At 42.8% G+C, this 17,147-nt stretch overlaps 1 protein-coding gene across 2 annotated transcripts in view; it reads right to left on the reverse strand.

Moving 5' to 3' along the window:
- EDAR (ectodysplasin A receptor) overlaps window positions 1-17,147 on the reverse strand; it is an 81,989-nt gene that overhangs the window by 49,161 nt on the left and 15,681 nt on the right. Inside the window, exon 1 of one of the 2 annotated variants that reach the window (XM_077927637.1) lies at window positions 12,033-12,185. The exons of the other annotated variant lie outside the window; for it this stretch is intronic. Within the exon in view, the coding sequence (XP_077783763.1) occupies window positions 12,033-12,065 (33 nt within the window). The 5' untranslated portion in view covers window positions 12,066-12,185. Of the gene's footprint in view, window positions 1-12,032; window positions 12,186-17,147 lie in introns of those variants that run through there. 2 annotated transcript variants of the gene reach the window in all.

Genomic DNA, 17,147 nt, shown 5'->3' on the forward strand with positions numbered 1-17,147 from the left:
TGTTAAGAACGAACCTCCGGAACGAATTAAGTACTTAACCCGAGGTACCACTGTACTCTGATTATCACAAGTTGAGTGCAGTTGTCTGCAAAAGAAGCCCCATGCATTAGTATCTGCTCATATTTAGGGACTGTAGGTGATCAGAACACAAAATAGGGCAGGGTTCCTGGCTGCATGGGGTCTCTCTGAGCAAGCAGCTGTTTGTGGGTCGAGCTTGCCTTGCAGACACAATCACACTCAGTGCTGGACAATCAAGGGGCAGAGCTGGTATGGCAACATGGTGCTGGGGGCAGTGGAAGAAGTATACCCCACTGTCTGCTTTGTTGTTGTTTAGTCGTTTAGTTGTGTCCGACTCTTCGTGACCCCATGGACCAGAGCACACCAGGCACTCCTGTCTTCCACTGCCTCCCGCAGTTTAGTCAAACTCATGCTGGTAGCTTCAAGAACACTGTCCAACCATCTCGTCCTCTGTCGTCCCCTTCTCCTTGTGCCCTCCATCTTTCCCAACATCAGGGTCTTTTTCAGGGAGTCTTCTCTTCTCATGAGGTGGCCAAAGTATTGGAGCCTCGGCTTCAGGATCTGTCCTTCCAGTGAGCACTCAGGGCTGATTTCCTGAAGAATGGGATCTTCTTGCAGTCTGCTAATGGGTGGTAAATATCCATATGTTGTGATCTTTCGAATGTAAAATCTATATTCAGATTGCAGGATAACACTAATTCAGTACAGGCAACCCCCGGTTTGCGTGGGGATTATGTTCTGGGTCATTGCACGCTTACGTGAAACCATGTGGAATTGAAACACCCCACTCTGCCCCTGTTCCACCCTTTTAGTGACAACTTTTATGACGTTTTCGGGTCACTTCCAGATTTGGCCCTGTGGGCACATATAGGTCGCATATAAAACAGGAGTTGCCTGTGAGTTTAATATGTACTCGGTAATATGCACCCGTAGTACCAATGCGTGTTGAGGCATTTTCAAATAAACATGGATCTGTCTCCATTGTAAATTGACAGCAGTGAGTAATTGAGCAGGGATGATAATAGCACCAAACTGGCACCAAGACCCCACATAAGAGATCAGAGCTTGCAACAAAGAAGCAGTGTGTGAACTAGCGCTTTAGGCGCTTCCAAATGTTTATCCATCATAATCATTTGCACATCCCTTTAATCAAAGATAACAATATAAAGAAGAATATGAAACGCTTAAAAAAAAAAACCAGAGTGAAAAAAATATGAGTGAAGAACAGAGTCTTCCTGTGCTTGTTACAGAACTGTCCATACCTCCTTAAACATCTTAGTAACAGTTTTGATCTTCATTAATTATAGGTCAGGAAAGCTTATAGAGGGAACCTGTCTTTTTAAATACAAACAAGATTAATTGCAAGGCTCCTGCATAAGGTGAACCACCAGCAGTTTAACAACAACAACAACAAAAAGCACACACACACACTTGCTTTTGAGAAGCCCCCAGCTTAAAAAAGGAGAAAAAAGAAACCTAGATAGAAGTTTAACTGTTACAGGAAGCAAAGCAGCTGCCAAATTATTATGCCTGTGAGCTTCACCCTCGTTATTAGACTAAATGAATGCCCCCACTCCTCCACTTTCATCCTCTTCCAGGCAGAGGGAAAAGAAAAGGAGAGCGGGTGGGGGGGGGGAGAGAGAAATCACTTTGCACAAAGAAGTGTCTCTGAAGTTTGGAATGCACCCTGGTTGTTTGAAGAATTGATTTATACCTGACACCTTTCTTTAAGCTCATTGTTGAGACTCGCCTGTTTTCAAATCAACCGCAGACTGACTGCTTGAGGTTCTTCATCTCACGACGACCACATAAGCTAAGATAAATGCACAAGGAATGGATAATGCTTTCAGGTTAGGAAAAGGTGTGGGGGGAACATGGGGGGTGGGAGAAGCGGAGGAAGGAAAAGATAAAGCAAGTCCTTAATGCAGCTCGTCATGAGCCCAAAAGGGGTTTGGGGGGTAAAGATGGATAGATAGAGGAAAATAAATGTCACAGAAAAGCAAAGAGGGAAGAAGAGAGAGATGTTCTACAAGGAAATCTAGCGGGTTTGGCTGCAGAAATTACCCATTCAGCCAACTCTGTTAGAAAGCCTGACTACAATTACGGATGCTGTAGGACCGAGAGCGATGTTTAACCGTCTAAACCATCATGCTATCTCATTTTATTTCATTTTATATACGGGAATGTATACATTTGCTTTTCTGCAATACCCCACATAGCAGCCCTAGGAACACGCCGAGGGAAGATTTGCTTATGAAATCACATACCAGGACCAGTTTAGGGGACTGCATCACTGCACTCCGGATATAAAAGCCACTTTCCAGTGATTTCTCATGAACACAATGACAGATTTTGGCAGCCATATGTAAGGATGGAACGGCCAGACACTGCTTAATTCAGGCAGACAACACAAAGCATGGAACACAAAGCAGGGATTTGATAGCTCTAAGAAATTTCACACATCAACTCCCTTCTCAACCCAACTTCTTAATTTTGTATCCAGAAAACAAACAGCACAAATGAACAGACATCTTTTCTGGATTTGATGGTTTCCAATGATTTCCTTCCTCTGGTGGAAAGAGGTTAATCTGACAGAAGGGGGCTTTTTCCGATAGAAGGACTCCTTCTGTTAGAGGGGAACCTCTGGATGCTACAACATGTTCTGAAGTCATTTGAGTGACTTCTCAAGGGGTTTGACCCAGATTTAGTCATGCTTGGAAGAGACCCATTTAACAAAACATAACAGTGTCAGTCTGGATTCAACCCAGCGAACATACATTTTCATTTAAACCCAATTGTTTTTTAAAACAGTCTCTTACATGATTTTTCATTTCAGCAATACGGAATGGCAATTCCAGGAAACAAAATAAATAGACTGGACAGGTTTAGGAAAGATGTTGACATTTAAAACTGGCAACAGTAAGCAAATGAAGGACGTAAAATATCTATGATGCTAAGCTCTTGAATCTATGTATAAGGGACACAAGACAGTACAGGAAAAACCCAGTGCTAAAACCCATTGATTTAAATGGGATTTTAGAGTGACTTACTTTGTGGATGACCTTCTGACATTTGGCTAATGAGACAGTTCTATTTGGTATGTCCACTGTAACATCGCACAACTACTGTATTCTGGTTGTGTGGAATTACATCAGAATGCTTTTAGATTGTTGACCAAATAAACTCTGCTTCCTTCATACCCTTTCACACAACCCAATGCAATAGCGTTGTAGGACACTGCACCAGGCAGTTGTAGATATTGCTGTACAGCAATGCTGCGCTGATCTGATGCCTTGACTTGGTGCTGCACAGTATGAGTCCCTTATACTTGACCCTCGTCTATTACACTGATCAACCACCCTTTGACCCAGCCAACAGCTCCCAGCATCCTTGACCATTGCTCATGCTGGCTGGGGCTGATGGGAATCGAGTCCAACATCTGTACAATGACAGGCACAGCACTCCTAACTTAATGCAATGATCGATTACAGGAATAAGTTGAAATCTCTCCATTGATATGATTATGCTCTGGATCCAGTGCTGCAAAATGCTCCAAACCCGAATTTCTGTTTTTTCAAGTTCAGAAAATGTTTTTAGTCACGCAAGCTTTGAGCTCACTAACCTTTCTGCTCATTTTTAAAAATGTACTTGAAAGGATTTGAATGCCAATCCAAATTCTCTGGGCATATTGACATCTAATGTTATGGTCCAGAAATATTTAGAAGCCAGAGCAATGATTTTCAGCCATCTCCCTGAGAACATTTTCTACAGTTTGAATCATTAGGAAACAGCACCATATCTGACAGAAACTGGGCAGGCCATTACATGTCAGGATAAAGTAGGCGAGTTAATATTAAGTTTTTTTGCTTGGTTGTTAAACACATACAAAAAGTGTGGCAATGTAGGACTTCTTATGTATCAGATGATACATCAGCAATGTAAGTAAACAGAAAAACCTTTTGCGCTTAGATTGTCAAGTAGTGTTGTTTGCCCGTATCAATGGATAAAAGAGTGCGCATTAGTTCATAATCTAACCTGACTTCCTGCTCATCTAACATTGCCTTGTTCTCTTCTCCACGTTGACCACCCTGATCAACTGTTTGTCATGAAGTGAGAGCCAGCTAGATATTTTATTATTTAATTGAGAAATGGTGCCTGGCACTCTACAAGATGGACTCCACAAGCGGCTGCCGGTTGACCTACCAAATTTCTGTCAGCCACGTTTTTACCTGTGAGGAAAAGTTCAATGTTGTCAAGTATATAACTATATCATTCCCTCTCTCTTTTTTTGGATTTGGTGTGGAACTTGAAAATATACATATTTGTTCACTGACATTTGTCAGTTCTATATTATTCTACTAACAGTATAATCCTATAAATGTAAACTCAGAAGTCCAACTGAATTCAGTGGTGCATTTTCCCAAGGAAGAGGTTAGAGGATAACTACTCAAAGGTACCAGTTTGAAGGCCTTCCTTGAACAAATAAAGTGAAATTATGTTTGTGCTTTAGGGTTCAGGAAACACCCCTCAGTAACATTTGAAAAGGTACCTCAGAGTGACATGACCTTGATGATATGATTTGAAATGACTGCCAACAATAAATAATTAGAAAACCAACCAATAGTTATGGACAAAAACCAATCAGCTAGAGCAGCTATACTTTATTCTGATGACAGATCGTTCCTCAAGCTATGAGCATTCCATGTTGCAAACATGAACTTTCATCACTGATCAGGAAAAACGACAAGGATTTAAACTAGTGCTTACATTTTGAACAGGCCCTTTGGTGGAAGGCTGTGAAGTTAACAGCTACTGAAAATGATCCTTTAAGAATTGCAGTGGTACTTGAATAATTTCACACCGTAATGAATGAGGGTGGAGTGATAAATTGGTTTGCATCATGGATAAGGAATCTGTGACTCTCCAGATATTGTTGGACTACAACTCTTATCACCCCTTAACCATCCTAAATGGGGTTGATGGGAGTTGGAGTCCAACAAGATCTGAAGCGATACTGATTCCTCATCTCTGGTTAACCTAATGAATGACACAGGTCTAAGACAGACTATGGAACAGATACTTGCTCCACTCTTCTTATGTTCTCAACAAGACGCTTAGTTAGAACATAGATATTTTGCCAGCCTTCTCATTCAGGGTATGTTCACATTAATCGCTTAAAACTGGTTTATAAATCAAAGGAAACAAACGGTGACATTTAAAACAATTAGCAACATTCAGCATAGAAATGCTAAAGACTAAAGACAGCAGTTTTCTTCCCTTCTTGAAAAAATAATAATAAATGTGTTGGACCTCAGCAGATCTTAAGGAAATCATCCTTTATACTTTATGACCTGGATCCCTCAGTTGCAGTAAACAATCGCAGAAAACAATGGAATTCCTGTTGAAGCACGAAAACCCAGAGGTCACCTTTCCGCTTCCACGGGGATGCAGAGAGGTAAACAGTACTTCGGTTTTTAGCAAACCATCCTAAAGGGGGATGGTGGCACAGTGACTCAGAAACTCTTTTGCCAAAACGCCATGGGAATCCTGATGGTTAGATATGAGTCACTGATCCAAGCAAGGCAGAAGATGGAAGTCTCTATGGGATGCCTCTCCCGCTCCTAGCAGAACACCTCATCACAGGGACCCGACCGGTGCTCTTCTCTGTACACCACACCTTACCCTCAAGCAATGTTTTACTGCTCCGCTGAAGTTGGTTAAGCACAAATTAGAGCCGATAATAGTATCACCGTACACAATGGAGTTTACTAGAGGATAACGTTTTGGAGAACAGTCTCTCCATGCATAATGCCACACCTCTCTTTCCTCAAGGCAAGAGAAGAGACAGTATGCCTGAGCAGCTTATCAAGCTGCACCCTGCACACAGTGGTCATGCCTATCTAGTGTTCTTGTGGCTTCCACTCATCTCAGCACATGCCATCCAGGGTGTCACTTGTGACTAAAAGGCTCCCCTGAATAACCACTGGAAAAGCAAGATGAATAGGAGCAACATATGAAAGATAAAGTCTAAAATGCAACTTTCCCTTCTGGCAAGCCTACAGGTACCATCCCGTGATGGCAATAGCCTGAAAGATACCATCTGTTTCCTAGAATCCTTCAGGTGCTGAGCTACATACGAGACATCATATATTCCAGGTAGAAGTAACAAACTGAACCAACAAAGCATTTGGGTCAGTTGAAGAATGTAGTCAGTGACACACAGAAGCCAAAGGAATTTCGGAGTCTACCTGAAGCTATTCACTATGTGGGGGACCCCAACATCGGTCAACCCCATCTGTTGACTGATAGCATATCAACCAGCAAGCAAGTTGGATCAGTAAATATAGGCCCAATGCCTATGCCAAACCTGTAATCAATAATTTTGCGGCCTAATTATAATCCAACACCTGTCATTATTGTTGTCTGTGCACACTCCCCATTGCACCTGGATCCACAAATAACACAAGGAACTTGTATCCAATTTCCCACAAGACCCACCCATCCCCAGAAATGTTGGAAGGTATCATAGCATCACTAAAAGATTATTCTTTTTTAAGGCATTGCATTGCTTTTTGATACTCTCCATCCCCAGTGCTTTCATGATGCAACACTACGGGTGCTGCTGGCATGGGGTGGGACTTTTCTACAATGTTCCTGAAGATCTCTCAGATATATATATCAGATGACATACGTCAAATGTCTTCATGGAATGCATTTGTTCTCCAGAGGTGCTTCCAGACTTCAATTACTCTGATGACTGTTGTGTGGAACCAGAATATGAAACAGGAAATATCCCACAGAAGAAACATTTAACAGAGAAGTAACCTTCATAAGTGGTTCTTGGGGTAGGGGGGATGGGATCACTGCCACCCAGGAATGCTTGCTCTTCATCTCATTCTAATCTTGCTGATACATTAGGACTAGAAAAGAAATTGACACCTGGTTTGTGAGTGTCTACCTGCCATAGCATCACTTAAGGATCAGGTGTGTTTGTGGAGGTGGTGGTGTGAAATCCAACATTTGGAAGCCCTCTGAGAGTCGAGCACCTTTTGCACACACATCCTGTGCTCAATATGCTGTGCATATGACCCTCAGCACACACAACAACAACAACAACAACAACAACAACTGGAAGCCCTGCCACCTGCTTGGATTTCTGCCTGTACATCTTTTATATGCTGACAAACACTGTAAAATAAGTCCCATGACCCCATAAACTTGAATAGGTTTCCTGCATTTGTGTACAGCAGCTACATTACAGCTTAGTGCTCAGCTGACTTCCTTCTGTTTTTTAAAACATTCCCAGAAATCTATTCCTTGATGCCAAGTAAATATAACATTACATGGTATCAGCTCACTCACACTGCAAGTGACATTTAATTACATCCATAAATACTAACGTTCTTCCTGTCATCTGCATTGAGCATTTTGACAATCAGGCTATTGTTCTCCTCAGGTAATCACCTCCGTTAGAGATGCTGGTGTCCTAAGGAAAGGGTGTTCTAACTGATGTTAACATCTTGTATGGTATGTTGTTTGCACTTTGTGCCAGGAAATGTAGTGGGAGAAGTTTTTTGCTTCTTCCTTCCCCCCTTTTTTCTTTTTGACACTCAACTTTGCTGTGTGTGGTACTGAAAATGAATGTTTTTCCATTATTAAATCATTATTATTGCAAATGTGGGGCTCATTTGTGCTTCCGTGCCTGGGACAGCTCAGTTGGTAGAGCATGAGTGTGGGAGCCAACATGATGTAGTGGTTAAGAGCGGTGGACTCGTAATCTGGTGAACCAGGTTCGCGTCTCCGCTCCTCCACCTGCAGCTGCTGGGTGACCTTGGGCCAGTCACACTTCTCTGAAGTCTCTCATCCCCATTCACCTCACAGAGTGATTGTTGTGGGGGAGGAAGGGAAAGGAGATTGTTAGCCGCTTTGAGACTTCTTAGGGTAGTGATAAAGAGGGATGTCAAATCCAAACTCTTCTTCTTCTTCTATGGGTTTGAGCCCCACGGTGGACAAAATATTCCTGCATTGCAGGGAATTGAGCTAGATGGCCCTTGTGGCCTCTTCCAACTCTACAATTCTATGATTCTGTGCTCAGGTATATAATTTACATCCAAAGTCTCTCTCTCACGCTGTCCCAGGGCCAACTGGGCAAGCCAATACAGTATGCGCCTGAAGCACTTTGGTGCCCCCAATGGAATGGAGCCCCACACCACAGCATGCCATGGATCTCCCGAGTTTGGCCACACCGCCTCTTCAATCCCTGTGGCTTGTCATACCCCAGTGGGACTAACTATACAAACATACATTCCCAGAGGAACCTGCTTCCTGATGGGGTCCCTGGCTTGAATTAAAATTACAAGGAAGGAGATTGAACTTTAGGAAGAACTTGCTGATGGCCAGAACTATTTGACAGTGGAATAGACAACCTCAGAAGTAGAAATCTACTCCATTTCATTGGAGGTTTTTAACAGATGTAATAATAATAATAATAATAATAATAATAATAATAATAATAATTTATTATTTATACCCCACCCATCTGGCTGGGTTTCCCCAGCCACTCTGGGCAGCTTCCAACAAAACACTAAAATACAATAACCTATTAAACATTAAAAGCTTCCCTAAACCGGGCTGCCTTCAGATGTCTTCTAAAAGTCTGGTAGTTGTTTTTCTCTTTGACATCTGGTGGGAGGGAGTTCCACAGGGCGGGCGCCACTACCGAGAAGGTCCTCTGCCTGGTTCCCTGTAACTTGGCTTCTCGCAGCGAGAGAACCGCCAAAAGGCCCTCAGCGCTGGACCTCAGTGTCCGAGCAGAACGATGGAGGTGGAGATGCTCCTTCAGGTAGGATGGCCATCTGCCGTCTACCTTTCCCCCCAAGAACCCCTAGAAACCTGATTCCATCATTTTTATATATATAAAAAGGAGACTCAGATATTTAGCAATCACCCTGAGGGCTACCTGATCGACCCACTGCCTGTTTCTGTACAGCATTTAGAATACATTCCCGATGGAGTTTAGTTGACATACAAATTCAATGGCTTTCATAATTATTATATATACTTTTCATACATAATCATGTCACCGCCTACATGGATCCTCTTCCCAGAGATTATATTTGGTGGCATATCTGCCCTTCGGGGTCCTTCAGAGAGAATTGTTTGAGGTAGTGCTCCTGCTCTATAATCAATGAGGCTTCCCCCTTCAGGGCGCATGTCTTCCGCTACAATGATGTAATGCTTGAGTAATTTGACCCTTAGGCGCTGGAGGAATACATATCTTATTGAAAAGCACAGAGATGTAGGGCTTAAGGGGGTAACCTGAATCCACGGAAGTCAGCGAGCATTTGGCAGCGACTTCAGTGAATCTGGACATTTTGATATAAGGAAGCATGCCCTCCAGAGAAACTTACACTTCTGCACGCATAAGCATAGAAGTTTCCTTTCTTTCTCTAGATTTGCCAGCAAATACTTGCATCTTAAAAATCGTTCATATGTGGCATGTTAAATGTACTGTATGATACATTGACAATTTTCCGCCTTCCTTCTAATTGCATTTACTTGCTAGTAGGTAACAGGTTTTGCTTCTAAGCGTGCTGAAGCTGTCGGCAGAAGTAAGAAAATGTTACATTTGTCATTCATTTTTATGAAAACCAAAGCCTTTAAAGGCTACGTTGAAATCAGTAAGTGAATCGCAACCATGCATTATCACAGTCTTTCAACTTTTCTCTTCCTATGCAGTGCTGGATTACCAAATAGACAGAGTAGGCACAGGCCTAGGGGCCCCACGCCTTTTAGCGGCCCCGCAATAACGGATCAAAATAATATTGATTTGATCTTGAAAGAAAATTACAATCAAGCTTTCTTAGTTCAATGTTATTCCACTAGAGCAAGCACACAAGGGGTCCCCCGAGATTTCAACTGCCTAGGGGCCTCCACAGAGTTTAATCCTGTGCTGTTCCTATGTCCAAGTGTATGAGTTTACACAAAAATAAGACAAGTGTTACAACTGTACCAGGATGGCCAGACTCACGAGATACTGAGAATCCACATTGGTTCCATATTTTTGCAACCAGTGCAGGCAAAGCATTACTTATTTATTAATATAGATTCATTGAAAAGCTGGAAAAATAACAAATCCTTTAAACGCTCTAGTACTGTAATCACAAATCCACCTGTATTAAAAGATAACTAATTCTTGTTAGATGACCTCAAGTTTTATATACCCTGAGAATTGAGGTAGGTGATGGGATCGTTAACAATTCAGTAACATTTTTTTTAAGGATTAGAATATGTAACAAATCCTGTTCTTATGCTGTGGTTGCCCAAATGAGGGGTGGTTTAGAAGGAGTGAGGAACCTGTGGCCTCCTGGATATTATTGGATTCCCAAGCCCCATCAGAGAGAGAGAGGAGAGTTTGGATTTGATATCCCGCCTTTCACTCCCCTTCAGGAGTCTCAAAGCGGCTAACATTCTCCTTTCCCTTCCTCCCCCACAACAAGCACTCTGTGAGGTGAGTGGGGCTGAGAGACTTCAAAGAAGTGTGACTGGCCCAAGGTCACCCAGCAGCTGCATGTGGAGGAGCGGAGACGCGAACCCGGTTCCCCAGATTAGGAGTCTACCGCTCTTAACCACTACACCACACTGGCTCACATCAGGCCCAACTTGCATGGGCAATGGCCATGGATAATGGAAGCCAAGAAGATATGGAGAGCCAGAGTTCTCCATTCCCGATTTACAGGGAAAGCATGGGGTTTCAGGGAGGGATGGAATCATGAAGTAGGTGGCAAGTCTCCTCATCCCCCAAGTCCAAACCTGGGTGGATTGAATGTCCCCAAGCAGATGCCCCTTCATTGCCTTATCATCCGTGTGTCAACCTTGTGAAGAAGGTTGCTCAGAAAGACCTGCTGTTTTCTTTTTATGATGCTTCCCGGTACATTGTTTTAGAGGGGTGTCAAATAAATTCTGCTCCGTTTCTCTGCTAGCGCTGGTGATAGGAGTGGAACCCCAACTCATAGCTCTTTGCATGCAGAACCAACTGTTCACACATGACTGTGTTATGTGTGACACGTGAGCAAGGGTCTCCTTCTCTCTGCCTGCATCTCACCTACAAAACAGATTATTGCTACTGGGTCATTGGAGGGGGTGGTGGAGAAAAACAGACGAGTTCATTTAGAAGGGGGACTCATGTTCAAAAAGTATGAGAAACACTGAACTAGCACAGACTCTCCTGCTCTTACTAAGCTTAATACACCTCTTTATTTGAGTGTAAAGAAATGAGCTATACGAGCGTTATTTGTACATGCTATCTCATCCACCTCTTCTTTATTGTTTCATTAAATTGAAAAGCATAGCTAGGCACCAGACCCCAGCATCCCTAACAGCCCTTCTAAACCCTTAAAAATGCTCCTAAAATAAATTGAGATTGCACAGATGTAAGAGTTGACACAGTTTGTACTTACTAGCCAGAGTGCTGTACTAAGGGCAGGGTACAAATGTCACTGAAATCAGTACCAATCTAGGGTTTTTATGCAGGTTCTTCTTTAGTGTTTTAATGTGTCCCAAATGGTGGGGAGAAGAATGATTCTATATGTGTCGATTCAAAAATATATCCCACGGATTTCAATGAGGACGATAGCCAGGTCATCTAATACAGTCTTGCAGCCCCAGAAACTTTATTTAAGGCAGAAAAACAATATCATTTTAGCATGTGTGAATCTATTTCTAAATGCACCTTTCATTTCTTATTGCGCTTGAAGAAACTGTTGAAATGACCTGTCCATTGGTGCTTATTACACAACAGGGTTTTTTCACCATTAAAACAATCCATTTCCACCAGAAATATATACTGTACTAATTATCACTTGTATTTTAGTACGATGACTTGCTCACTATTTTCGGGTTAGTTATCTTTGATTGCAAAACACACACACAAAAGATTAAATCTATGGTAACTCTGGCCAAATATCCATTTTGGTAGAGAGCTGTAAAGCAATAATTCTAATATCGTCTCTTACCATTGTTCTGCTTCCTTCATTTCGCTCTTCCATCACAAGAGGAAAACTGCTCTGAAGCTTTTGCCGTGTCTAAAACCTTACCTAGGTTTCGCGCCTGATCCTGGGAAGGCGGAGCAGCTTCCCAGCTTGGGAGGGAGTGCAAGACGGAAAGAAATAAATCAACTTTTTGATCTATGCCAAACAGTTTGAAAAGGAAACCATCCAAGCTCAAAAGCCTTAGAGTCTAACCCAGGGTTAGACAACTCATTTGGTGTAACTTTAGAGCACATCGAAAAGCACATCGTGGCTGGAGGGCTGTACATTTTAGTTACAGCTAATCATCAAATCTGCATACTTTTTTCATTAACACAATGGGTGCCAAGACGCAGTTAATAGACATGTAGGCCTTCCTCTGTGACATTTTTATTTCAGAATTATTAACTCCGAATGGGAAAAGTCACAAATCAAGGGCCTCAGCCGTCATGAAATGTACTTGGGAATTATAAATTGCACAACACTTAATGTTAGGCTTATCTTAATCGGTCTTAAGAGCTTCTGAGCCTGTGGCACATTTTGATTCTTCTCTCCCTGCAATCACAGTGGCTGGGAAGTAACATTTTAGCAAATGACAGCTTTGAATCTTGGCTGCAGGATGCCCTGAATAGTTGTTTTCCTCACGCCCCCCCCCCCGCCCCCCGTTTGAAAGACTGGCACAGGCCCATTCCACAAAATGAGATTTTACTGGGGGGGGTGTGGACCCCCCAATCCACCCTGTGGTCTCGATCTGTGGCCACCAGATCAGACCAATTCATCCTGTTCTGCCGAGGGGGGGTCACCAAATCCATCCCTAAATCAATTCAGGGGTGTAGCAAAGGAGTTTTAAAGGGTTTTTTAAAAATCCTATTTGAACGTATTAAAAATATAGTTGGGAGGGGGATGTGCCTGCACCACACAGGAACAGATTGCAAAGGAGCAGCACCACACAGGACCACACAGGATTGGATCCTCCTGTTCAACAGTTGTTAAGAAGGAGCATCAAGTCCTGCTGAGTGCTGCTTCAGGGGCAGGAAGAAGGAGAGGCGTGGAAGGAAAGACTATTGCCCTCCTTCTCCAGTGAAGACACAGCTGTGTGGAGGTCCCTCCTATTTTGCAGATTGTCCTTCTCACTCACACCTTCCTCTCCTTCCTGCCTGAGGTCCAAATCCTTCTGAATACACCCAGTTTGGCTCAGGATTTCAGCCCCAGAGAAATCCAGTGCACAGCCTTAGTTTTTAATGCACTAAACGTTGTGTTCTATCCTGGCACTTCTCCACTTGTTCTTCCATTGTAATAATAATAATTGCATGGCGAGTTCCTGCCTCCCCCTCGGAAATAAAGACACAGGACACCAGTATTTTAGGTTAATGGGTGAAAATAGGCCACAACTTTATTGATTACACGAATTGAGTGGTATTGGCTTAGGCACTGGTCCTATTGTCTAACCGGCTTCAAATATCTAACATCTAAATATCGTCTAACATCAAATATATGACATTGGTATAAAATCAAACAATAATTAAATCACCTCCTAAAAACAGGTCAGGATCAAATTGTAGGCTTAGTACCTTTTCCAAATGCTGTATGTGATATATTTTCTTTCTACTATATATTTTGGAAAATTGTTCATTTGTTGGTTATCCATTTGGACACCACTTAAGACATCGTAACCAAACTTTGCATGATGGTTAGGGAGCTCAAGGAGTAGGTTTTTGTCTATGTTGACTACGATTCACCACCATTTTGAACCAAGATGGTGGGTTGAACCTCTCAAAACTGCCCTGATTTTAACAAAATTTTGCAAGGTGGTTCCTCATATCAAGGAGTAGGTTTTCATCTTTTTGGATTCAGTTGAATGCCATTTTGAATCAAGAAGCCAGAACCTTTAAAAACTGCACTGATTTTAATCACTTATTTCAAAACTGCCTTGAATTTTCTTTCTTTCTTAGAATTCCCAAACAACACTCAATATTTTATATCTGAGGAAATCATGGTATTTTCATCTTTGTAGTCTGGCTGTATGTGTTTCAGAAATACCTAGAAGTTACTGTATGAGTACTGTATGCAACATTTTTATCAAATACAAGACACACCATATCTCTTCACTAGGGGCAAATCTACACTGGTCAGTTATAACGTTAAAATGCATTATAAAAATGTGACAGCAGAGGCCTCTGTAGAACAGCAATCCATCATCAATGGGAAACTGCATTGAGAGCTGCTATTACATTTTTTAAAAGCGTTTTTGCAATTGGTGTAGATCCATCCCAAATCATGCCATGTTGTGGGTTTGAGAATAAAAATAAAAGTTCTTGAAGGATGTGAGCTCCCCAGTTTTGTAATCTTGACACGTTTTATTTAAAACTCTGAGAGATAACAAATTCCATTCCTGTCTGACAACCTCACAATGTCATTTCAACAACCTCTTATTGCATTACTATTACTTTTCTTTTGCTGTTGATTATGTTGTTGCACAAAGTATGGCAACCATTCCCTTTACAGGAGGACTAGATGTCCTGCTGGTGTGGGACTTGCAAAGTATTGCTTGCTACCTACAAATGCTGTTTAGGGCATGCTTGTTCTGAACTGCCTGGAAAAACCCTTGATTCCCTCAAAGTAGGAGAAAGGCACACATCTAAAATATTGTTTGGTTGCCATTTGCAAGCAATTAAAACTAATTGCACTTCTTATCTAGATGTGGAAAGTAATTCTCTGGAAGGTAATTTTCTGCACCGAGGTGCTACAATCATAAAATGTATGGCCCAGTCCTAAAACTTGCTGAACCAAATAATAGCTTAGTTTATAATCCTGGGGTGAATAATGAGAACAAAAGAATGGAGAACGGCATTGCTCAAGACGAGCAAAAGCCCTCGTCCAGCCTTCTGTCTCATACATCAGTCACCGGGCGCCCTGAGGGAAGCTTTTAAGCAAGATATCCTGCTGTTGTTGCTATCTATTAATATGGAAATCTCATCCCCAAATATAGCCTTTGATAGGTATGGCCCTATTAAAAAGTATTAGCTTTCTTTGAAGAATGTCTATGCTGGTGGTTGTCATAAGATCAAATGACAATGTATTTCTTAAGATCTACCATATTTTTCGCCCCATAGGACGCACCGGCCCATAGGACGCATCAAGTTTTTTGGGGGGGGGAATAAAGGAAAAGATTTTTATTTTTCCCCCCCAGGCACTTGTGGAGCCGGCAGCGGGGAGAAGCACTCTTCTCCCCGCCGCCCGCCTTGAGATCAGGTCCGGGGACAGCGGGGAGACACGCTGCGCCTCCCAGCTGTCCCCGGAGCTTGCGGGGCAGGCAGGGGGGAGAAGCGCTCTTCTCCCCGCCGCCCGCCTTGAGATCAGGTCCGGGGACAGCGGGGAGACGCGCTGCGCCTCCCCACTGTCCCCGGAGCTTGCGGGGCTGGCGGCGGGGTCTCCCTGCCGTCAGCCTCCAAACCACTTCAGGAGACAGCAGGATGGCGGCGTTCCGCCTCCCTCTGTCCCCCGACCTTGTGGGGCTAGGGCTCTCCTGAAGCCTGGAGAGCGAGAGGGGTCGGTGCGCACCGACCCCTCTCGCTCTCCAGGCTTCAGCAAAAGCCTGCATTCGCCCCATAGGACACACACACATTTCCCCTTCATTTTTGGAGGGGAAAAAGTGCGTCCTATAGGGCGAAAAATACGGTAAATTGCTTGTTGTGGTCATACTCTGAATTGGGTTACTGTGTTCAATCCTTCCACACCACTCTGAATCCGAATTTCTAACTTGTGTCTCTTAGGGTGCTTCCAGACTGTCACTATTCTCATGTGGGATTCAATCATGTACCAGCAAATATAGATAACTGGGAGATCTCATACAACGAAAGAGTGGACTTTTCCAATAAGAAAAGAGGCAGGGAAATGCACTGGGAAGAGTGGGATAACATTTGCTTTGATGCAACTTTGTCTAAAAGGTAAAAGGTAAAGGTACCCCTGCCCATACGGGCCAGTCTTGCCAGACTCTAGGGTTGTGCGCTCATCTCACTCTATAGGCCGGGAGCCAGCGCTGTCCGCAGATACTTCCGGGTCACGTGGCCAGCGTGACAAGCTGCATCTGGCGAGCCAGAGCCGCACACGGAAACACCGTTTACCTTCCCGCTAGTAAGCGGTCCCTATTTATCTACTTGCACCCGGGGGTGCTTTCGAACTGCTAGGTTGGCAGGCGCTGGGACCGAACGATGGGAGCGCACCCTGCCGCGGGGATTCGAACCGCCGACCTTTCGATTGGCAAGTCCTAGGCACTGAGGCTTTAAGCCACAGCGCCACCCACGTCCCAACTTTGTCTAATCTCCCACCAAATAAATCTGAGCAAGTGTCCATTAAATACCCAACATCCCCTAAACTCTTTGCAAACAAATCAGGATGAATGTTCAGCAAACAGGCCATCTGAGAGCTCCCATAATTGTCCCCTTATTTTTTAAAAAAACATAAATTGCTAAAAGCCCAATGCTGATGTAAACTTTCTTGAGGAGAAGCTCCACTGCTTCCACCAGGAATTGAGGTTAGGTTAAAATATGGGTTTTTTGAGGGGTTTTTTTTTTTTTTTTAATAAACCAGGATCAGAAACCGTAGTTTGATCCTGGCTTGTTTCAATAAAACATAGTTTAAGCACAGTTTCTTTCTCTTTATCAAGCATAATAACAAACCATGGTTAGTTTAAATCTAGAAGTAGCTTCTTCCTGTATCCTCCTTTGGCGGGCATAGGGAGGTATAAAAATTAAATAAATAAATAAATAAATTATTATTATTATTATTATTATTATTATTATTATTATTATTATTATTATAGCAGGCAGGGGAATGGTCAAGCACCAAATCTTAAAAGGGCTTGTTCCATCAATGCTAAGCTATGGCTTAGTGTTACATCCAAACCAGGCCATTGTTAGGGAGCCTCAGGAAAAGTAGAACTTGAAAAGGTGAGAGAAAAACAAAAGGTAGTTTTACAATGGATCTCCTGTTCAATAGGTTTTACTTATTTGAAACGTTTATTTAAATTGTTAATCAGCATGTAACTTGTCGTGTTTGAAGATAATAAAACACATAGTTTAAACCCGTGGCACAATTAGCGTT

Source organism: Podarcis muralis, chromosome 4 (assembly GCF_964188315.1).
Source record: "Podarcis muralis chromosome 4, rPodMur119.hap1.1, whole genome shotgun sequence".
Lineage (NCBI taxonomy): Eukaryota > Metazoa > Chordata > Lepidosauria > Squamata > Lacertidae > Podarcis > Podarcis muralis.